Below are 24,312 nucleotides of genomic sequence, written 5' to 3' on the forward strand. Positions count from 1 at the left end.
GTTTTATCTGAATTAACAACAACTCCCTGAAAGTGGTCTTTCTCGATGGGAAAAACAGAATAAACCCCAAGCTCTAATAAATGAATCACTGTAGCTCCAAGTGGCTGCTTGCCAAATATGCAAAATTATTTTAGAAAGTCCATTGTAGATAATCAGAACCGTAGCAAAAAAAAATTGAAGGCAAAAAATAGGAATATTAAAAGAAAAAAAGATACTAATTTGCCTTTGAAATAGGTGCTGAATACATATATAATTACATTAACAGCAAAATGTGATTTTTCAATAAAAATAGGAGATTATGAATCATAAACACACTTTATTGCTTTCTATGAGTTAATGATTACACAAATAATAATAAAGAAACCTTGGGGGCCAGCTTTGGATCCATAATTCTTCCAGATTTAAAATAAGGATATCACAAGTCTATCCACAAAAAAATTTGTTTCATTTTAAAACTATTAATTACTCTCCTCACAAATTGATGCCTTACCATGGCATCATACTCTACTAACCCATGGTACAAGTAATAAAACCAACACAAAATCATATCTGCATGTAAATCTTAGGTGTCACACAGAAAGAAGCTGTCAAATAATCATTTAAAGCTAAATGACCCCTGCCATATCCTATTTCTTAAAAAGGTCAAAATTCAAGTCAAATTACATATTTATAAAATACGTAGAATAAGTTAAATATAAATATTAAAAAGAAAATCAATACAATTAACTAAGAAACAAGACAATTAACTAGAATAACTTTCAAACCAACATATTACTCTTCACTGAGACATTACCTCTCCAGTAAACAGTAAAGATGAGTAACAAACAAATGGGCAGTTCCATTACAAATCATGCAGGCCCATATATTTAATGTGGGGTCACCATCATGAATGCATTAAAAAAAATATGCAATAGATCCGTAAGAGTGACTAAAAAGTTTGCCACATTTAACATCCTAATTAAATATTTTATGAAGTGACAGCCGTTTAGAAAAAAAACAACATTCTGGCGAGTATGAGGAAATCTGTTAACATTTCAAAGTTAATTATTAGGTCAAAAATGAAACTAGAAAATTGAAAATATGTTTACTTAGAAGTGATTTCTTATTACTTAAACTAAATAGGAAGGATTAAGTTTTAATTTGAATAAAAAGGCAATAGAAATGTCGCAATTATTTAAAAATTACAAAATTGTGCTATCTTTGGCAATGTTTTTAACAGCCAGGAAAAATGCCCTAAGAACAAAAGTCGGCTTGATTGAGTACTTACACATTTGGAGCATATTATTTTTCAATGCCTGTGATATTGCAGCACTCAAGCAAATTGTTGACGTTTGAAAATATGTATGTACTATTTTCACCACGCTAGCCAGAGCGGCCATTATTGAAATTATTTTAAAATTGCTGCAACTACATCAAATATTTACAAATCAAAGAAAGTAAAAATGGAAAATTTTTAAATCACTCTTACAGGCATAAAATATAATTATTTGAGAGATGGACTTGCTTCATAGTGAATAGATACATGTAGCCACCAAGACTGAGTTTCTTGTCAAAGGACTATTGACAAATATATTTCATGATTAAAACATAATTATATTAACAATATCACAGAATATTAATTCCTTCAACAGCTACTAAGTACAAAAAGGCCATTTGATGCCGTAAAAATGTAATATATGTAGTTATTTGTAGCATTAATGCATTATATGGACGGAAAGATGAGTTATCAAAAACATTTATTAATTAATGTTATAATTAAAAATTATGGAGTGAGTCTGAGGGTATGAAAAAGATTACTGGATGAATGACGTGAGAGAACATACCCTCTAATATATTACCTATCAAAAGTGTAAGGTATTTAAAAGTCCCCAGTTTGACTGGATCATAAGTAAAAACTCAATACATAATAAAAATTCAGCAAAAAAATGAGATTCTTTCTAACATTTGAACATGAAAACATGAAAAATAATAGGAATGCATCAATTACAAAAAAATACAGCACTGCATTACATACAAATTGTAAAATATTGCAAAAAAGTGAGTCACACGTTACAAATTGATTAAAACCCGTTAAAAATTCATTTTTATCTCAATTTAAGTGGTATTGATCATAAGGAAGAATTATTCAGCGAGTTAATAAACTTGCAGATGCTTCTATCTTTGATCGTATAAAATTATGTCTTCATTATGAAATAGGCTTATAAATTCATAAGATCTTGGCCTCTCCCATACATAAATACACAAGTAAGAGCAAAAAATGATGACTTCATTAACGACAGTAAGGCTAGCCTTGTCTCATTTTCTTAAAAATAAAATCACACCAATCAAAAGAGTGCAAGAATAAGTTAAATAATGTTTTGCAGGTGCAACTATAAAAAGTTACTCCCTCTTATCACAGAACTGTTAACATATGGTGAAAAGCCCAACAAATATGCATTTCTTTCTTCAAAACCTAGCAGCAACACCACCACCCCTGGAATCAGCATGAGAAGCTAGAGTGTCCACAATTTCTTCAATACCATTCACGCTGGCATAAGGCTGCACGAGAGGAATCCCTCTTTGTTTTGCTGCGTCTTTGGCGTCATCATCACCCCATTTGAATGATTCAGGACCCACTGTCAAAATGATGAAGTAGATAGATAATCAGATTAAATGAAGCTGAAATTCAATTCATCTACATCTAAATCTACCATATTTGTCGGCATGTAAGACGCATCTTTTTTGCAATATGCGAGGGGGTACCCACAAATAACCAGACAGATATCGCTGCATTTGTTGCTCTTGCACTTTGAACTTTTCCCACTAGATGTATGCTTTTTTATCATTTCTGAGACAGTATGCAAAATGGCGTGGATATAGACGGTTGCAGCAAGCCCCTGTGACAGTTTACATTCAAAGAGTTTTTTGACCTCTTCGATTTTTGAAAAGGTTGATATTTGAGAACATAATGCAGCATTGAAAATGAGTTCTCTACTTGGTAAAATTTTGTCGGGCAAGGTTAATATATTGTCTACAGCAAATAAAGAACACGCTTTAAAGGTGTTTCACATAGTGGAAAAAACATTTTAACCAATGTAACAAATGTAAATGGAGAGTACTTCGAAGGTGACTAACATTTGTAAGGCAAAATTATAAATTTTGAATTTCTTATAAATTGTGTCCAGTTATTTTTGGGTCCCCCTTGTACACGGCATTGCGCATGGCTATGTGGGTGCTCCAACCAGGGCTTAGCAAAGTTGACTAAATTTTTAACCAAAATATACTATTTTTAGCATATAAAATTTGTGCATTTTGCATTCAAAAATGTTACTGGATGAGATAGATTCCTTTGGAGATTTTTCATCACACTTCTGTGGGGAAACCTACGAAATGGAGAAATGTAGGGCTTCGGTTCGTTTTTCATAGGATTTTAGTTCAATGATTGAATAACTATAGGCAGTAAATTTTGCTGTGAGAACTATTAATGGTGACTTTCATTTGATGAAAAATTTAGTGCTGTCAGCTCGTCTGAAAAAAGTCACTAACGAAATCAACATGCCCTCACAGTGAAATGTATGTGGTTGATGATTTACAGTTTGAGATAATTGAGGAATTCATCAATCCTTAGAAGTCTTACATTTGAAGGTTTGACTTCAATGGTCAAACCTTCAAATGTAAGACTTTATGGTTAATGTTCAATACTGTTTTCATTATATTTACTCGTATATATTTATTATTCAAAATTTAAGAATACTGTAGTTATTAATATTATTCCCATTAAGCCCATTGCTACTATGTGATGTTATTTATCATTTATTTTTACAATAGACATGTGTTACTATTGTTTTACTCCCTTCCGTGATATTGAAGGAGTTGTGAGTGAGATATCGAACGAGCTTGATATACATACATGATCAAGCACTTAACCCATTATTCCCCAGACTGCACATAGGGCTTTTACCTTCGGTTATTTCGTATTTTACGGTTTATTTTGGCCTGATTAAGATTAATTTTCAGAAAAAAATATTATATTCATCATAATATATGATTTGCATAATGTTGCGTTTACGCAACGCTGGGAAAACTCCGGTAAATAGAAACAAAAAGAACTTTTCAAAATTTAGGTTGCATATTTTATTTTTCATCGTCTTTTCTGATGTAATGTTCAATAACATTCTTCTTGGAATTAAACGTAGCACTTTTAGCAATATAACTTATCTTTGATTTGCACACTCGAATTCTTTGCCGGGAATTATAAGTATGCCTGCGGATGAAATGCATTATTCTCCCATGACGGGCAAGCTGGGGTATGCCATTTTTCCTAGGGTGTCCTCCATGTGGGCACCGATTTTTATGCCAAATGTCATCAGCAATTGTATCGGAAACGATTTCTTGTCTCACAATCAGTAAAATTTTATGATCTCGGATCGAAATTCTAACAATTGAATTGCTTGGCCCGTGACTTTGGCGTAAAATCACCACGTATTCACCACAGCACTATCAATCCCTTTTCGGAATAGAGTTTTTTTGCCGTTAATCTGGATACGGTAACATGCAACAAAATTACCGAGTAAATCTACCCCTCCCATTTCCTGATTGTAATCGTTGATGATATTTCGATTTTTTTCTGAAATCTTCGTGCCTTTTTGTCCTTACTATGGGTTTCATATTCCCGTAACTTGAGGCAACAGCGATGACTTATTATACCATCTCACTAAGAGAATATGTTTTGACCCGTCAAACGAATAATAGAAATCCCCGTTAGGTTTTTTTGTCAAATCTCGCAAAGACGTGAGTGCGCAGTTTTCCGTTCGATTTTCTCTTACTTTTTCCGTTGAAAAATAACAATTATCACTTAAAAGTTGCTAACAGATTGTAACTGGTGAAGAAATTTAAAAAACACGCGGTATGATATTTTGTATAATTACAAACATTCAGCAAATTTAGAACATCCCTTTCTCCCAGTGAACTTAGAGATCCTAGAAATATCACTTGCAAGTTCCGCCTCTCCATATGGCAAAAATTGATAGAGATGAGACCAGACACCACAATGTATAACCTACTCTAAATTTTCCCCACGAATGAACATTTATCTGCGTGCCACCTGAAATATGGAACCATTTGTTGGGAAAATTCCTAACTGAATGGAATTTGGTATACACCCATGTCTCGTATAGCGCAAGGGATGCGTTCCTTGGGGTCTTTGCGCTATACGAATTTGCGTTATACGAGAGCGTTTTAACATTGGGAAGATAGGGATGCGTTCCTGGTAGCATAGGTCTTGGGTATTGAATTTCCTCTAAAACATATATATTCCCATAAATAGCCTTAGAAAACATTATTTATATAAATGTTTATAGTTTAAAACATCTTTAAAGATAGTATACACGCATTTGAAGACTTTTATTCACGTTAAAAAAAATTCTTACGAGCTTTTGAAATTCCCTCCTGTCGTGCGGGTGGGCTAACATCTGCTATCTCAGGGGATCGTAATGCATTGCCGGTAGTTGACGATTTTTCAAACCAGTCTAAAAACAACTATTGTGTCACCCAGGCCCTTTTGTCGCTCATCGAAATGACAGGCAAATGCTACTTTGAATGCCATTTCATAGCTAGCGGAGTTTATGAATGATAAATCATTTTAATTTGAAGTCCTCCGAGTCATTAGCAGCTACCTGAAACAGTCTTTAGATGCCTTGAAACCTGACCCAGGTTTTCCTTCCCTGAAAATGAATGAACGAGAAGGCATTATTTTCCAAAAGAATATCGTCTCGTCAACACTAAAAACTAGTTGAGGGGGAAAGGAGCCACTTTCAATCACAGCTTGGAGTTCATCAGAAAATGTTGTGGGGACTGCGCTATCAACACTTGCAGATTCACCTGATATCGCCGCACTGAAAATACCTGCTTGCCGTTTAAATTCTGGAACCAACCGGAGCTTTCACTAAATGTCTCGGAGCGATTACCACTCTCGTCTTTTTGTACTGATTCATTATGAACTTTCCGTATGTGTAGACCGCTTGGTTGAAGTTGGTGCGGCTGAGGTCACTGATGTTTTAACTTCGTCTTTATTCAGAATAAGGCATCGTGCGTTTAAACTTCCGCGCAATATCGCTTTGACGCTCTCCATTTTCAAAGCAATTGACCTATATCAATTTCTCTTCTAGATTTATGGTTTTTCTTGAGAAATTCTTGATTTTTCTACCCGCATTCCTATTTTTTGCCATTTTCTCTTGGTTTTTACTCTGCATGGCTCTATCGAAATCACCTTCTACTGCTGAACTGTATTCTTGAGAAGCAGAGGGGCTACGACTGCGGGGAGGGAACGAAGCTATTGTGTTTGAGACTCTGTAGCGGAGCCTTTTATGTGTTGATGCTATTCATACGCAACTCGGCCACCGCTCTCTTTCTCCCCCGTGAATACCGATGACCTTGAAGGTTTTAGGGTAGACCCTCCACCTGGAAGTCAATCGCCCGATAACCTATGACGGCAAAAATTACGTCTCAACCAGTATTGCTTAAAAAAACTCATTTCCACTAGCCCCACGCTTAATTTATGATCTAAATTAACTCATTCTGTTAAGGAGACGAGATAAATTACTTCGGTAGGCCGACTATCTGGACCCAATGACGAGTAATGCTTTTGGCCATTGCACAGCAATAGATTTCGATTAATACATAAACAAATTATAAGATTTGAAGCAAGCAATACTATTAATATGCGTAAAATGATAGCAATTTCGTGTGTACTTAGCGCAAGTTCACGTTTTATCACGAGAGCGTTTAAGATTTTTGATTAGGCTACACTGCGTTGCAATGTTTCCCCGAGGAACGAATTTGCGCTATATCGAAATTGCGCTAATCGAAATTGCGCTATACGAGACATGGGTGTAATCTATTGAGAAATGATCCGACTTTCAAACATGTATTACTTTGTGTAGTTGAGAATTACTGAAGAGCTGTCGATATTTTTTCAATTCGTCAAACCGAATCCGCGTCATACATTGCCTCACGATGCGACATACATCTCCTCTTGGCTTGTCCAGTGCAACTTAGTGCACGGTAATATCTGTGGAGTAAAGCCTATAAGTGCCCCTTGCCAGGTCCCCACAATCTGACATTGTCTCCAAATATCTATTTCCCTACAATAGACTCTCGTTAATACGAACAACGTTATTCTGAAGTTCTCTTTTGTACGAAGTAAATCAATGGTCCCTATGAAACGGCTAATCTACTCTATAGCAAAAGAAACATAATTAATAAATTTTCATAATTACTAAATTAAGAACATCAGTCCTTGTCCCGTCGATTTTAAAATGAACTTTATTATTAAGTTCCACGGGTAAGCAACAGCATATACATAGATATACAGTACATCCCGATTATCCGGGCTAGTGATGGGGAGAGATGGCACGAATAATAGGAAAACACGGGTAACCCAAACTTTCACTTAAATGTCTTGCAATATTCATTATCTGCTCTGGGAGTCTGCTGTACACCCTGCTACATTAACCCTTTCGCTGCTACAAGCGGGAATACCCGCAAAAAACATTATGGTTATTGCCTGCGACATGCGGTGATATTCCACGACTTTCAAAAAACTTTTCCTTTCAACACGACATGCGGGTAAATATCTACGTTTTCGAAAAACCCTCCCTTCGGTCGTAGGTGCTGTCATCTGCTCGAAATTCTAGCGGAACTACGTCCATTTGTGCGGCGACATTCAGCGACGTCAAATGAATGATTCAATTAATTTTTTTCTGGATAATAGGCAAAATAATGGAACCGATGAAAAATCTATTGAAGCAGCAAAAGGGTTAACACGTTGCGTACTGGGGTATTTAAATTCCTAGGAATTCTGGGTGGAGGTGTTGAGATTGGAAATATGTGCCTATTAGGGCGTAATGCCTTTGGTTAAAACATGGTTAAAAAGCTAATGTTTGGAATATAACTTTACCCAATCAAACGTCATGATGCATCAATCCATTATGAATAACGAACAACAACTGAAAACGTACTAACGAACACGTATTGTACGCTTTAAAATTGTTTAGGCTGATGCGCCTAAATGACGAGAATCTTCGTCATCCGTCCGGAGCGTTCGGGAAAAAAATGACGAGAATTCTCGCCATCCGAACGTAACGTGTTAAGTTCTCCTCATGCTCTGTGCCCAAGAGCGTCAATTATAGTTCTTTCTTCAGTAGGAGATACTTCAGTACTCATAGAACATCATTTAATAACCTTCATTCCTGTGGAATAACGATGACCCACTCATTTAGAGATACGAACATTCAAAAAAATCCGTGCGCGCCCGAAATTTCAAATTAGGCGTCAATGGAGTTGTCAGATGTGGCATACAGGAACTCTCACTTTGGTTACATTTTGAACCGGTGGCGTAACTAGGAATATGCTTTGGGGGGGATGGGATGGCCTAGGGTGGCAAACCCCCTCCCAGGTAACCCAAGGTCTGGGAAAATTTTTGAAAAATGATATGCCTGGATACATTGTATCATTTTGACAGAAAAAATATAACTTTAACAGATGCAGTTATTAAATGTCGGAGAGGAAAAGGAACGACGAAGTGCTGGACATGGTGGGTGAGGAGAGGCAGCTTTTGGATGAGATACGGAGGAGACAGAAGGTGTGGATGGAGGGAGTACTCAGCGGAGAGGGGATGTTGAAAAAGGTGTTAGAGGGTAGAATGTTAGGGAAACGAGGGATGGGAAGGAAAAGAATAGGATTTTTAGATAGATTGAAGGGGATTAGGCCTTATAGTGAATTGAAGAAGGCGGTAATGGAAGGAAAGGAAGGCTCCCAGATCACTTCTTTAGTACTCCATGCAAACCTACCTTAATCGGTAGAATACTCTAATAATAATAATAAAACTAGGCAATAGTTTTAAATATTTTTTAAATTTCTCCGAGGTTTTGGGGGGATCTATCCCCTCATCCCCCCCATTGTTACGCCACTGGTTTGAACGAAGTATCAATAAATCCGTTGTGAAGTCAGCAGCTGTTCAGCATATTCCCTGTTATTCCTTCCAGTGAACAGCAAACATTTTTCAGCTCCTAACTCATCGCACTCACAGCTAGATCAATTCGTCACAATCACGAGTTAAAGCAAAATTGTAATGCAGTGTTGCACTCTGCAGGATAACAATACTTCTTGATGCCTTGCTTCAACAGTTAATTGGGACAACTGTTGAATCCAACAGTAACTGTTAAATCCAACAGTAACTGTTAAAATCCAACAGTAACTGTTAAAATCCAACAGTAACTGTTAAAATCCAACAGTAACTGTTAAAATCCAACAGTAACTGTTAAAATCCAACAGTAACTGTTAAAATCCAACAGTAAATTGGGACATCTAGTAACAGTAACTGTTAAAACTAACAGTAACTGTTAAAACTAACAGTAACTGTTAAAACTAACAGTAACTGTTAAAATCCAACAGTAACTGTTAAAATCCAACAGTTTTTTCGCTAAGGGGTATATCGAGGATTTATAGTATTTGTTCATAATATAATAGCCTTTATCATACACATGACTCTGAAGCTTTTCTGCAGCACGACTATAAGTATGGGAAATTGAAGAGACAAGGAATTTTAGCGAGGTATGTTTCCTTGCGATGATTCCTAAAAGAAACGCCCTTACGATGTTCGTTATCACCATCCTCTGGTTTTTCGGTCCTGTGAACTTCGTAATAACAAGAGTTTACTGTATTTTTCTTTCACAACGAGGTTTCTTTGGATTAATTTCAACTGAAATAGTGTAATTGAGGATGGCACTAATTATTTCTGTTCTGTTTTACCACTTAAAATTGTTTGTAGACATTCAGTCTGAAAATCCTCAACAATTAGGGCATATCACAGCCCTAGCCAGGAAACAGTTTTGCTAGCACTTATGTCTGCCACTGGAGGACCTTAGCACAAATACTTAAAATACACACAAGCCTGCAATCCCAAAGTATCCCAAAGCAGGAGTATGCCAAAGTCAAAACACAGCATTTAAGCATACTTTCAGGTTTCCACCCCTAGCTTTTACAAATTTCCAAATTATATTGCTAAGATTTTTATTGTCAGATGAAGAATCAGCAATGACACACAAATTTGGATGACAAATTTGAAGTCTTTGTTCCAACCATTTCAAGATAAAGCAGGACATTAGGCAGTTGCATTTTTCAAGAAAATATACCTCCAAGCAAATGTTTAGGATCTAAAAAATAATATTTTTCCAAGAAAATCACTTAATTTACCCATACAGTACAAGCAACTTAGCCAAAAGATATTTTTAAATAATGCATTACCTTCAATTCCATAATTCTCTGAGGATGCAAGGGGTTTCACTCTGGTGTATTCAATTCCTTCCACCAAGCTTGTGCCTATATTAAAAGGAGAGAATTTTTATATTTACTGCCAAAACTCAATATTTTAATATTACTGTTCATAGCAATACATATACATAGAGTGTAGCACAATACATTAAATGAGACATAATTTGTATGAAATACCCAGTTATACCAGTAGTGGAACCTGGACAAATAATATATGTATAAGGATTATTTGTGTAACGATTGGGAGAGTGGCTTCCTACTATTTAATTCTATATATTCTTATGGTTATGAAATGTAAACTGTAGCTAACCTTTCCCAAAAAATAATAATAATGAATGCCCTAGGCTCAACTTCTTAGCAATTTGAACCGTTCATTAAGAAAAATTTTAATCCTATCGTTATGTCACTTTTTTTAATGATTGCTTTATTGGTCAAAACTAATCTTCCCAAAATTGCAACTTAAAGGTTTCCGTGCTTATTTATATTTTTTGACCTTGACTGATTGAAATGATCAAATTAGCACAATGAATCAATACTTTGTACCACAAATCTTTTTCAAGATTGGAATGTCCTATGTATCCAGAGTAGAGTAAGAAATTCATGTATATTTTCAAAGTAAAAATCATTAATTTTTTCCAAATTTTCAGAATTTCCGCGACAATATACACAATGGCAAAGCCAAGACGCTCCTTGAAAACATCCCCACAAGAAAAAATATAATAAACAGTACAAACCTTTTAAAAGGATCTGCACCAGGACTTGAGCCACGGATAAGGCATCAGCTGACCCTAGGACAACTCTTTGCCCACATGCTCCAACACCCTGTTCCGAGCCACTATCAGACTGCTCACTCCCTAAGCCATTCCTTGGAACCACAAATGCCACCACAGAAGATGAAAGAGGCCGTTTACCACTTCCGAACTCATTGCATGTGAGTGAGGAGCTATTCCCATCGGCACTTCTTTTCGAGATTCTCTCGTGACGCTGTGATTGGCTTGCTTTGTGGTTAGGTACGGCTGCCATTTTGCTCTTGAGGGTTGGGAAGTTGGGTGGGACAGAGGGCAGTTGCAGGCTAAGAGCTCCTGGAGAAGGTGGAACAGAGGGAGCTGAAGTTGGTTTCCCATCTTCATAATAGAAGTCCATCAGAGCGTCATTGAGTACGTATCCACGAGACGTCAATATCTGAGATCCAAACCAAGAACCAATGCCACTGAAATGGATATGAAAAGCTTCATGAGAAACAAAATATGGGTTTGCATGATTAAAAAAAAGGGTGATAATAAATTTAAAATATGGGTAAAAATATTTTTGGGAGCCTTTTCCTATGCTAATTGTACCATTTACAATTCATTGGATGTACTATCAAAAAGACTACATTCGCCTAAAGCATTACAATTTGTTCAGATAAAGAATTTTAGATAGTTTTTAAAGGCTTATTTAAACAAAGTTGCACTACTAATCATAAAAATTTACAGTAAAATCTTGATTTTTACTAACCATGATAAAACAAAGTTTGGATAGTTTAAAGAAAAACTGTCAGTCCTATGCTTAATGCACAGTGAATTCGAAAATATGAAGTTTTGCAAATATGTGATATTTTGAAATTGCAAACCTTGACTTTGGTCCCCAGGATGAATTATTATTCGTTTTTATTAACAAGGGCAGAAAATTCAAAAATACTACCAACTACATATTTATTGTACATTCATAATGGGTACCGTGGTGGGCTGCTAATTTCTTTTTTGTTGAGCTGTTTGTTGATACTTGGAGTTGTATTTGCACACCTGTGTACTGTTTCGAGCAAGCAAGTTCTCAGCCACTAGCCTAATATGTACCTACATGGAGAGTTGTATCCTAATACATATAGCTAATATATTTGTTCTCATCGGGTTTAAGCTCCGTTACTTCACGTCACTATCCCATATTACAACATTCATGATGGCTGTATAGCTTATCTGCATAATTTTAAACATCTTTCATGTGATAGAAAGACTGGAAGATGTAAATTACACAGAATGACAGGCAGCAGACTGAGGATGACGTGGTATGGGATCACACTCATAAAATTCTTATAACTTTAGTAACACCCCGATACTACCCCGAAGGATGGAATATGACTCGTACCCCGAAATGTAAGCGGCCAAGAAGGAGTGGAGCACCCGAACAGCCTTCACTACAATACTTTTGGTCATTGTGCAGCAATGGATTTCGATTAATATATAAACAAAGAAGAAGATTTGAGGCAAGCAATACTATTAATATGGGTAAAATGATAGCAATTTCATGTATACCTAGTGCAAGTCCAAGTTTTATCATGAGAGCGTTAAAATTAATTGATTAGGCTACCCTGCATTGCAATGTGTCCCTGAGGAACGAATTTGCACTACAGGCATCCCCCGAGTTACGTAAGAGATGCGTTCCGGCAGACTATGCGTAAGTCGAAATTTACGTAAGTCGAACCTTTGCGTTGGCGCTTCAGAGATTGCTGTATAACAAGTTGTATCGTACAGGAATGAGCGCAACCACATACGCCACCACATCCATCGCTGGAACTGCAAATTTACACGTTGATTGCTGACTTGGGATTTATAAGCGATTTTTCTACAGAAATTAATGAAATTTCCTTCGAGGAATGACAAAAATGGGTCACTTTGTTATTTTTAGCACGTAAAAAACTCTGTAACTATTCGATATTTTTTCTACCATAGGTTGTACGAGCGAATATCTACTTCTTCGCGCTTGCATTCGAAAATTAACGTAATCATTTGAAATACGGTTATCGCTTACGTAAGTACGGATTTACGTAAGTCGAGACATACGTAACTCGGGGGATGCCTGTATATCGAAATTGCCGAAGTTGAAATTGTGCTAAGCAAGGCATGGGTGTGTGTTCATTCTGCACACTTAACTGTAAGTGGATTTCTTCAGCTTAAGATCCTAAAGCCTTATGTATAAAAGGAATTTTTAATATGTAATATAAAAAAATCCCTAACAGTCAGGGGCTTATTTAATATGTATGTATGTATAAACATTCAAATGAGTATGTATATCTTAATTATAACCATGCAACTCTTCACATGTTGATCAAAACAAAATTAAGAAGTTTTTTTTTTTACCTGACAACTGAAACGTATAACTCATTCGAATCAACAACAGCAACATTAGATCCTGCAGGTCTCAATGGTTCCTGGATGTTTTGAAGCAGTAAAGTCTCATCATCAGAGGACAATTTCTTCTGCAACATTTTTAACCTTTCCTCTGGATTTTTTGCTATTCCACGGTCATCATTTACGCATCCAGGATTTCCAGGGTCTCCTACAATGGAGAGAAACACATAAATTCTTTGAATTACGTAACGGCTGCCAGCCTCCATAATAGGGTAGTTTCCTTCATCAAAGAAAATGAAAGGCATTGATTGCGATTTGTTACCCACCATTAGTGCATTCATAATTTACAAATTATTTGGTTTTAGAAATCCCAGTTTAGACGAATGATAATGGTCAATTTTAACCTCATTTACAAAAGGCCAGATTGTCGCCCATGCGATGCCACTCTACATGACGTCACAGGGACCTAGCTATGCTATATGAGTAGTCAGGAGTATTACATCGTCTGAGATTGCCAATGCATGAATGTGGCACAGATCTCAGGGAAACATCTCTTAATAATCACTTATTAAAATTTCCTATGGTCCGAAAGTTTCCTTCATTTGATAGGGCAATAATAATCCTTATTTAAGCCAAGCGCTACCTGCTAGCAAGGTACTCTGCTACCTGCCAGCAGCCTGCAGCGCAGTGGCACTCATAGCCTCACATCAAGGTGGCCTCTAATAGCGGCAGCCGGTACCAGAATGACGTCACAGGGGCTTTTCCCAGCATTCATACTTAGCCGTCGCATTTTTGGGCGCTTGAAAATTTTCACTTTTCATTTAATCGCAAAAAATAGACATCGTCATTTAAAAATCTAAGAGCGTGAAATGCATACTCCAGAAGTAATAATTTTTCAATTTAGACAAATAAAAAAATAATAGGAAACCACCCTATTGACACATGCATTAATTCTAAACTCACCCTGGAGGGAGTGCAACAGAGATGCTTCCTTCATGGCCTTCAGAAGCGATTCCATCTCCTCGAAGCTTTCTTCAGCAGCACTTTTCACAGCGTGATCGAGTCCAATGCCATCATTTTCTGCAGGCTCCACTAACCTTTTCCTTCTCCTCTTACCCAAATCATACGGAACGACTGTTGCCTTTCCCACTGCAATTACACCTTCTTTTCCCACTCCATCTTTCCCAGCACCCTTCTGAAACTTCGATGGCCTAATCTCTTTCGGCCCTTGACCTAATGCAGGAGCTAGGAGGGGAGTTTTGAAAACGGAAGCTGGCTTCTCGGATTTCTCTTTAGGAGCAGGAACCTCCTTTGATGTATCCTCGGAGCTTCCAACCTTCCCCTCATCTGACATATCTAAACTAAAACTACTGTTCTTTTTTGGCACAGGAGGCTCGTTTGTTGTGGAACTGCTGCCTTCTTCGGTTGTACTTGATGTGTTATTGCCCACCAAGGACTCAGAGACTGAATCGTCAGTTGTCACAACTGGCTCAGTACTGATTCCAATCCCTGAATTCTGATTGGTGGAATCAATAAGGCTGAGAGTAGAAAGGAGTAGAGGCCCCCCAGAGGGAGAACCCATGGAGTAGACCCACGAGGCAGGGCCAAACGGAACCCTGATCAAAGAACGTCTGACTGCTTTGTAGGCCAAGAGATCTTCCTGGGTAATGGAGCCTCCTGCATCTGCTACCGACTCCAAGAAATCCCTCGTCAAAGATCCATTGTAAAAGGCTGCAATAAAGAAGCATATAAAAATGACTGCCGCAAAAAATACCTTATTTCCTTGATCAAAGTTGTAATAGGCATAGAATGTTCTCAAAGAAAAATAAACACTTCCCATATAAGCTCATGTCAATCTGGGAAAGTACTTATAAGAGAGATGCAAAAGTTAAGGGCACAAGAGGTGTACATATGGCTGCTACACCAGTGGCGTAGCCAGAGGGGTCCCGGGGTTCCGGACCCCACCTCCAAAACATAAAAACACAATTATTTTCCTTCATAAAAGAAAACAAAGTATTGAAAAATAATGAATTTATAAAATATTTCTTTCACGAATTAAGTTTTTTGATTATGAAAGGTGTCAAAATTTATTTAAACCTATTACTTAGTACCCTGTTTTTCAAAAATTCCCCCCCTGGTTTTGGACCCCCCACGAATGAAATTCCTGGCTATGACACTGTGCTACACCAAGATAAATCTGCCCAGTCTATCTGAAGATTATATAAATTCCTTTGATGAGGCTCATAAGATCTTTACTGAGTATGGGTAATCAGATTGTCTCCTTAAGGAAGTTATTGAAATCAGGCTGGAGAGAACAATGTGAATCAAGGACTGATAAACCTTTAGCCAGGATTGGAAGCAGTTAATTCAAAAATTAAAGAATATGTAGAAAACAATGCTACCCAGATTTTATAGATATAAAAACACAGGAAGAGATCCCCACAAACAATACTGCTCTAAGGATGATGGAAGAGTGTTCTGTAGACAAATTTCTTAAACTGACTCCCAAATTCAAGCTTTTTATGAATTCTATGCTTGATATGACATGCATCTCAAGGTGCACAGTTTTACACTAAATATGCTAAGTCCCTCTGTTTTCAAAAATGTATTTCCCATGCAATTTCTCAGCTATGACCACAATGATAGGAGGATCGCAGAAAAAATAGCAAAGATCTTTAAATTGACTTCTTTAACCTGTTATTTATTTGTTTAGCACTTCATTTCAACAACTTTAGTTTCAAAATATGGACATGAAAAATTTTCCATTACCATCCCAAAGGTGTCCACAAATTTTAACAATTTTTTTCAACATAAGTATAGTCATTTGGTATTTATTTCATCCCAGGAAATCATAATAATGGCTTTTCTACTCTAATTTGAAAAAGTAATAATAACGTGTGAAAAATCCACAGAGGAAAAATCATTCGCCTTGACCGGGATCTGAGTTCGAATCCCGGTCAAGGCAAATGATATTTTCCTCAATTGATTTTTTGCATAATTTGTGCATTGTGGGTGACTCTGTAAAAGTTATCACCGTGGCTAGTCCCGGCATACTTAAAAACGTATTATTATGTATTTAACTGTAATTAAATCAAATCATGAACTTGGTCTAAATAACTATTTAAATAGCATCACATGATTGGCCCTCTAATGAATATTTTATTAAAAAGATTTAAATTTATTATATGTGTTCACAAGCTGGCTCACAAACCTTTAGGTCCTTCATCAGCAATTGCTTGCAGAGTGGAAGCCATTTTCAAATTGGTTATGTCACGACCGGCCTCTAAACTGCCAAAACGATCCCAAAATAATGGATTTTCATCTCGCAAGTTTTTATTGCTACTGGCAGGGAGTTGACTTCTCGCAGTAATCAAGCTGGATGGTACCAAAAATCCTGAGCTGTGAAAATAAGGCCAATTATTATTGCAAGGAAAACACAACACATGATGGTATACATAACACTGACAGTTTTTGAAAATAGATGTATACAGTAGACTCTTGTAATTACGAAGTTCACCAGACTGATAAACCGGAGGTTCGTAATAACAAAGTTCGTATGAAAGTTTCTTTTAGGAATCATCGAAAGAAAAATAACATACTTTGTCAAAATTTGTCTCTTCAATCACCCGCACTTATAATCTTCAGAGTCAAGTGTATAACATACGCGATTACATCAAGCAGAAGTCCTCGATACCTCGCAACGCTTCTTTTACCATAGATTGAATAGGCCTTTTTGTCGGGACCAACGCATTGCTTCGTAATAACGAGAACTTCGTAATAATGTTGTTCGTATTAGCCAGAGTATACTGTATACACTTGAGGACCTCAAATCTGGAAAGCTTGGGACCAAAGGGTTTCTGGATTTCTGAACTTCAGCACGAGGAAAAAGTGGTAACTTTTTTTTAGAGAATTTTAATGCAATACATATCAAATCACGAACGTAGCTTCCACAACATAAACTATATGTGCTTAATACTGGATGAGAACGAGCAATAAATACATCTTTTTCTTCATGCTCAATAGCTTCTGTTGATAGCACTCATTAGCAGACGTTGCAATATCTATCGATACCGTCCTTAATCGGACAGTGAATCTGTGCAAATGCTTCCATATTTTGTTAATTAATTCATTTATAAATGCATTCAGGCTCTTGTGGTCGATATTTGGGATCCCTACGTGTCCCTGCCTAGGTTGTTAGCGTATGTTCATAGTGTGTGCTAACTTCCCAGATAAAGGCTCGGAGAGTGGTGCGACGAGGTGTCACGTCAAAACACTATGCAGAGGAATTTTCAAACATTCCAGATTACTGGTTTCCCAGGTTACTGGATTCCGGATTCGAGGTATTTTGTATTTTTTATTACAACTGTATTTTGATTTTTTATTACAACATAAATATAAAAGAAAAACTTCAATAATATTATTTCAATGTGACCAGGAAATAGTGACTTCTTTTTTGAAAGAAAGAGAAACACTGGCCTGACGAGGACAATCATCAAAGTATAAGTGGATGGGAAGAATTGCAAGGGAAGGCCATGAATGAGTTGTATGGCACAGGTAGTTAAATATTTAAATGAGTAGAAATTCGTGGCTACGAAAAGGTTAGCTGATAGGGGAGCAAAATGGAGAGCTGCATCAAATCAATCTTAGAATTAAAATTAACTAACACATTACTAACTTTGTGGTAATCCATTATAAGTTTTCTCGGATATTACACTTTTAATATCACTACAGGCATCCCCCGAGTTACGTATGTCTCGACTTACGTAAATCCGTACTTACGTAAGCGATAACCGTATTTCAAATGATTACGTTAATTTTCGAATGCGAGCGCGAAGAAGTAGATATTTGCTCTTACAACCTATGGTAGAAAAAATATCGAATAGTTATAGAGTTTTTTACGAGCGAAAAATTACAAAGTGACCCATTTTTGTCATTCCTCGAAGGAATTTCATTAATTTCTGTAGAAAAATCGCTTATAAATCCCAAGTCAGCAATCAACGTGAAAATTTGCAGTTCTAGAGATGGATGTGGTGGTGTATGTGGTTGCGCTCATTCCTGTACGATACAACTTGTTATACAGCAATCTCTGAAGCGCCAACGCAAAGGTTCGACTTACGTAAATTTCGACTTACGCATAGTCTGCCGGAACGCATCTCTTACGTAACTCGGGGGATGCCTGTATAATCTTAGGATTTTTGACTAATGATAATGGAAAATACTGAATGTGGCAATGAGTAAAACATGTTCCAATTAAATGAAATTGGTTTTCAGGCACTTCTAATTGTTCAGGATCCCTTTCTTTAGATTCCAAATTCTGATCCAAAGTCATAAGCATGGTACTGGGGAAATTTATCCATAAGCTGGTGGAGTAATTATGGAAGCAATGGGTACCTAACCTGCAAAGATTGATGGTTGGTTTTATTACTTCGGCCCATGGCAGGCGACCATGCAACTCATGAGCCAGTCCAAGACCTCTGAGAAATCCTGGGATGCCAACAAAGCTGCCTTGAGTCCAGAGGGTCTTCTTCACAGCGCTAACATTGCTCTGTGCCCCAGGTGCTATGCTGGACGGAGCCTGCTCACGAAAATCAATAGCATCTACAACACGTTGATGGCGATGATCATATATTGCAAGGAATCCACCCCTGAAAGAAATATCCCAATGAAATAATGGTAAGGAATAAAATAGAACCATAGAAATAACTTTTTGAACATACCTTTTTAGATAGTTATGGTCCAAATTTTATAAAAATTGATGAACACCATTTGGTCTTGTAAGTATAAAGTTTAAGAAATTTTTATAGGGCTAACAATTTTGCTAAATGGATAATATTAAATTTTTCCATAATCCTCACATACTTGCAGCAATAATTTGACAATTTTCAACAGAAACAATGAGCAAACAAGTGAGAAAGAATTTTTAAGTAAATAGTGCACCTTGAAAATAAATAAATATATTATCTTTTAAATCTTTGGGATCAAACTAGATGGCATCAATTTTGACTGCAAAGGGAACTCTGAAGGAAAGGAAAGTCTTAGTGCTCTTTGCCAGGGGTGGTCTGGGGTGATGGAGGGCTCTCGGCTGGAGTTCATGATGGGGCCCTCCGCACCGGGGCATTTGGGGGTCTTCCCTAGGAAAATTTTAGGAAATTGCACGCCCGGAAATGGATTACAATGCTTTTCCAGATCTTATGACCCATATGTAAGTCGATTAAAAAACAGCAATTACACACGAAAAAAAAAACTGTAAAGAGTGAGAATTTCTCAGCTTATAAAATTTTATAATGTATAATGGTTCTATTATCTATTTATTGAATTTGTTCCTTGAAACTTCTGTGAGATCTAAAAAAAATCTCTAAAATAACCTTTATGCATACCCTTTCAAAAAAGCATCAGGTTCTTTTTATCCTTCTGACACCTTTATTTCATTCATTTTGTGTATGATCTCTAACACTGATTATGTTATAAATAAAGCAATTAATGAAACCAATCATAGAATATTATAATAGAAAAAAAAACTTTGGTTCAAGTAATCTGAGTCATTTTTATTACACCTTTCACAACCATTTCACAACAGATGCCAGTGTTGTAAGGGGTCAGTGGTGCAGCAAGGGGAGTTTTTGGGGATAAACCACCCCTTCCAAGCTCTGAGAATTTTTTTATAAAAATGTTTTAGCATGAAATATTTAGTAACTAACATTAGGGGGACAGATGACTCACAAACAAAACGTCAAATTATTCACACATCTGTAAAATACACCATTTTGAACCATTTATCTTAAAACATTTCTGGGGGAGGGCCTCCGCATCCCCCGCTTGCCCTGGTGGGTATTCCATCACCCCCCCCCCCCAGACCTCCAAGCATTAGTTGCACCTGAACCCCAATGCCTTAATTCCTCGCTGAGCCCTTATTGGGGCCCTTAGTGATCGCCGACCTGGCCAAACTGCCTCTGCTCTTTGTCCATCGCAACGAAACATGAGATGTGAAATATTTCAAACCCTGCCGCGTGAACGGCGGTATAAAAACGTGTTATATATGAAACATGAGATGCTGATATCGTGAATTTAAATAGTTTGCAATTTCATGAAGAGAAATGTGCAATCATTTGCATTAAATTCAAAGAAAGAGCACCAACAAATACAATTACAGCAGACTCTCATTATTACGAAGTACACAGGACCGAAAAACCAGAGGTTCGTAATAACGAAGTTTGTATGAGTTTCTTTTAGGAATCTTTAGTTCATAAAGCTATGCAAGGCATCAAAAAGTGCGGTTATACTGCAGAATGCAACACTGCATTACAAATGCTATGAACTCACTATCGTGATGAACTGATCTAGCTGGCCTAGCGACGCAGCCAGAGCCAAAACAATTGCTGTCCTCAGGAAGGAAGAACGGGCGAAACGCTGAACAGTTCCTGAATTCATCTCAGATTAAGTGATACTTTGTTCAGATTATGCCCAAAGTGTGAGTTCCTTTGTGCCAAACGTCGCATCGCCCAACTCGAAAGGTGCCAAATTTGAAATTTCGGGCACGCTTGAACTTTTCAAATTTTCATACCTCTAAAAGTTCATGAATCATATTGTAGAGGACTTACTTTACATCCAATATACAAGCAGTAATGAGTGGGTCACCATGAATTCACAGGAAAGAAGCTTATCATATGATGTTGCGTGCATACTGAAGTATCTCCTACTAAAGAAAGAACCATAATTGATGCTCTTGAGTGCAGTGCATGAGGAGAACTTAAACTCAGCTCAATGGTTATGACGTAGCATAGTGTATATCCACCTAAATGCCGTTGCTTATTCATGGAACTTCGTAATAAAGTTCTTTTTGTAGCCACCTGGACCGGGACTGAGGTTCTTAATTTCGTAATCACATGTCTTTTACCATATTTTGGATAGGCCGTTTCGTCGGGGCCAACAATTTGCTTCGTAATAACGAGAACTTCGTCATAAGGTTGTTCGTAATAACGAGAGTCTACTGTATCATACGTTGCATTCAAAGGGCTACTATTCCCAGCACACCATTGTTCACTCAGTACTCATTTTCACTACTACAAAATGAGTACAGGAAGCATATGTGGTAGCAGGCTCAACATCAACGCTCCTATAAAATGGCATAAGAACTCATGATTTTTCTGTTACCCAATTTTCCCGAGTATTAAGCAGTCTTAAAAGAATTATTTAGTCTATGGTAGTACTAATCCAGAGAATGCAAGTGAATGCCACCTCTACAACATTTAGTATAACTAAGTGGCCCAAGTCAGGATATTAACTAATTTTGAACTGGCCTTTTCAATTTAATGATACTTAAGGATACCATAGATTCTGCAACTAGCGACCAATATAGCAAAACCACAGTGGACCATACACTTTATATCTTCTATAAGCATGTCAAAGTAACTAACCCTCCAATGCCAGTAGCATGAGGCAAAACAACTCCCAAGCAAATAGTAGAGGCAATAGCAGCATCAACAGCATTTCCTCCTTTCTTTAAAATTGATGCACCAATTTGCGAGCATTCACGGCTATCACTGGCAACACTTCCATGTGGAATCACCTTGAAATAAAACATTAAAATATACATACATGTATCCATTTCTCAATACATTTACAGCATAACGATACCTCCACTGCAGAAATAGTCAACAATCGCCCACTGAATCAGATCCGCTCGACCAGTAGACCAACAATAAGAATCTGCTCAGCTGGCAGTGTCCCGAGCATAAACGCTCACCTCCAAGCTTAGAGAATAGGAGATGAGTGTTTATGCTCTGGCACTGCCAGCTGAGCAGATTCGTATTGTTGGGCTACTAGATGAGCAGATTTGATTCAGTAAGCGATTGTTGAGCGTTTTTGCAGTGGAGGTATAGATAAACAAGTCTAAGAAAGCACGCTCCAACAGGGAAAAAAGTTTTGTTAAAGTAATAGAGCCTGAGAGAGAAATTATGCCAATGAAAATGTGAAGTATTCAGTGAGCTAAAGCCTGTTACAACCCTTAAGCCATAGATCCAGGATAATTAATTATGGTATTGCCAATAACCTTTTCATTTTCATGAATTGAATACATAGTGTTGCTTCAGAACAATTAATTTTTGAGCTTAAATGAAAGCTTTCAGCAAGCATCAACAATACGATTACGCATTTTCACCCATTTTGAGATTGTTTAAAACAATTATAATCACATATTTTTGTCCAGCCTTCATTATACAATGTCCTTAAAAATCCAGAGTATTAAATAAAAAGTCGAAAAGGCTGGATACCCAAGCAAATCTGATTTCCTGGTAACTGCTAAGTGCATTTTAAAAAATGTTGCTCAGTACCTAAGGAGTTGCGACCCCATGTTTATGGGCAAAAATGGTTAAAATTGTCATCTCCTACCACCTCCTGAAATATTGGAGAACCCATAGTGTGGATAGTATATTGGACTCAGAGCTGGGTTAGTATGACTATGTGATATTTACTTGTGAAAGGTCTACGAGTCTGACCCCTGGCTCTACATTGGATATGTTAATAATAATCGTTTGAAGGAGACTGGTTTATTGGTTCACAGCCATGATTTCACGAAATTACGGTCCAGGATCAAGACTCAGCTTAGAAATTGCCACAGGGGTCATATTAAAAATATTTCGGGAGGTCAGTCACTGAATCCAAGGTAGGCCATGTAGAAGTAGGCAAATATTAGACGCTCAAACGGCAATCAAAGCTTTCTGCATGTATATTAGACACTCTTGAAGGGCGCCAAACACGGCACTGAAGTGTGGCACCTTAGTGGCAATCATACTGACCTGTGGTTCTCCCAATCGTATTTGAAGAACTAAGGCGACGGTAAGAGCGAGTGAAAATGTGAAAAAACAGGCAATCACTGGTCTTAAGCCGCTACTTGCGTCGACCCCATGTTTCGATGCAGGGCAGCACGGCCAAAAGCAACAAAGAGTGCATACTCCTAACCTTCCAGGATTTTGTTTGGCTTGCAATGGATAAGATTCCGTTTGTTCCGGACTGAGATAAGGGCCAGGAATTTCGGTAGTTGTTCCTTAGAAGGATAAGATAATACAAATTATAGGTTCAATTCACACCTGTATACTAAAACATGATACTATCATAACTTAATGATAATCACCACTGCGGGGTAGAGGCACAGCCTCTTTGTTTTGATTCATTTTCCTTCAGATTGAGGAAATACGTAAATCACTCAAAGAGTTCTATTCATGGTATATTTCATCTACCGAGGATATAATCCAAGCGAAAGGGAAATTTTTAGACACCCTGGCTTGCAACACATACTCCTTCAACCACGTCCACTTTCTCTACCTGACGATAACAACGTCACGTTAGAACACCTGTTGCGCTCGCTGCGTGGCAACGTTTCCGCATGAAATTAGAACAGGGGAACAGGTAAACAAGTCATGTGATTGGCGAGTCTACACTTCAGGATATCTCAGTTGATAAAATAGAGAGGAAATGGAAAGAATTTGAATAACGGGTATTGTAGAGATAAATCACGCCCGCGAAGCCTTCCAAACCGCGTGTGAACGGTATCAATCATTTGTAATTACTTACCAAACTATTTCTTGAGAGTGAAGGTGTGCTTCAGGTGAGGTCAAATTATTCTGTCATATGTTTCTCTGGTTAAATTTTTGCCGTTATTTAGATATTTTAGTAGCAATATAATTTTAATTCCTGGAGTAACAAGTGATGGAAAAGATTTCCATATACCCTATACATTTAACCGCATTATTTATTCTTGAAACACTGGGACCTCTATTAGGTACAGAGGTTATTAATGGCACAGCATTTTATGAAAAATCCGTGCACGGATTTACATTGAACTGTAGTTATCTAAAACTTTTGAACTGTCATATTCAGATCATATACATATTTCAAA

The 24,312-nt window shown here is 37.2% G+C and overlaps 1 protein-coding gene across 1 annotated transcript; it reads right to left on the reverse strand.

Moving 5' to 3' along the window:
- Positions 1-296: 296 nt before the first annotated feature.
- On the reverse strand, positions 297-23,814 carry LOC124166808. Its single transcript, XM_046544499.1, has 10 exons — positions 23,548-23,814; positions 23,213-23,460; positions 21,833-21,984; positions 18,815-19,063; positions 16,630-16,817; positions 14,382-15,149; positions 13,428-13,626; positions 11,046-11,521; positions 10,285-10,359; positions 297-2,615 (listed from the first exon to the last, which is right to left on the reverse strand). Exons 1-10 carry the CDS (start codon positions 23,585-23,587, stop codon positions 2,446-2,448), a joined length of 2,565 nt encoding a protein of 854 aa, XP_046400455.1. The 5' UTR covers positions 23,588-23,814; the 3' UTR covers positions 297-2,445.
- Positions 23,815-24,312: the final 498 nt, after the last annotated feature.

This window comes from Ischnura elegans, chromosome 10 (assembly GCF_921293095.1).
Source record: "Ischnura elegans chromosome 10, ioIscEleg1.1, whole genome shotgun sequence".
NCBI classification, from domain to species: Eukaryota; Metazoa; Arthropoda; class Insecta; order Odonata; family Coenagrionidae; genus Ischnura; species Ischnura elegans.

What these genes read in the sequence shown, in the direction of transcription:
- LOC124166808 (XM_046544499.1), bottom strand. Translation starts at nt 23,587, where the DNA reads ATGAATCAAAACAAAGAGGCTGTGCCTCTACCCCGCAGTG. An exon ending in TTATACGTTTCAGTTGTCAG is followed by an intron (nt 11,522 to 13,427) that starts GTAAAAAAAAAA and finishes TATCCATTTCAG; the next exon opens with TGGCATTGGTTCTTGGTTTG. An exon ending in GGTGCAGATCCTTTTAAAAG is followed by an intron (nt 10,360 to 11,045) that starts GTTTGTACTGTT and finishes CTTTTAATATAG; the next exon opens with GCACAAGCTTGGTGGAAGGA.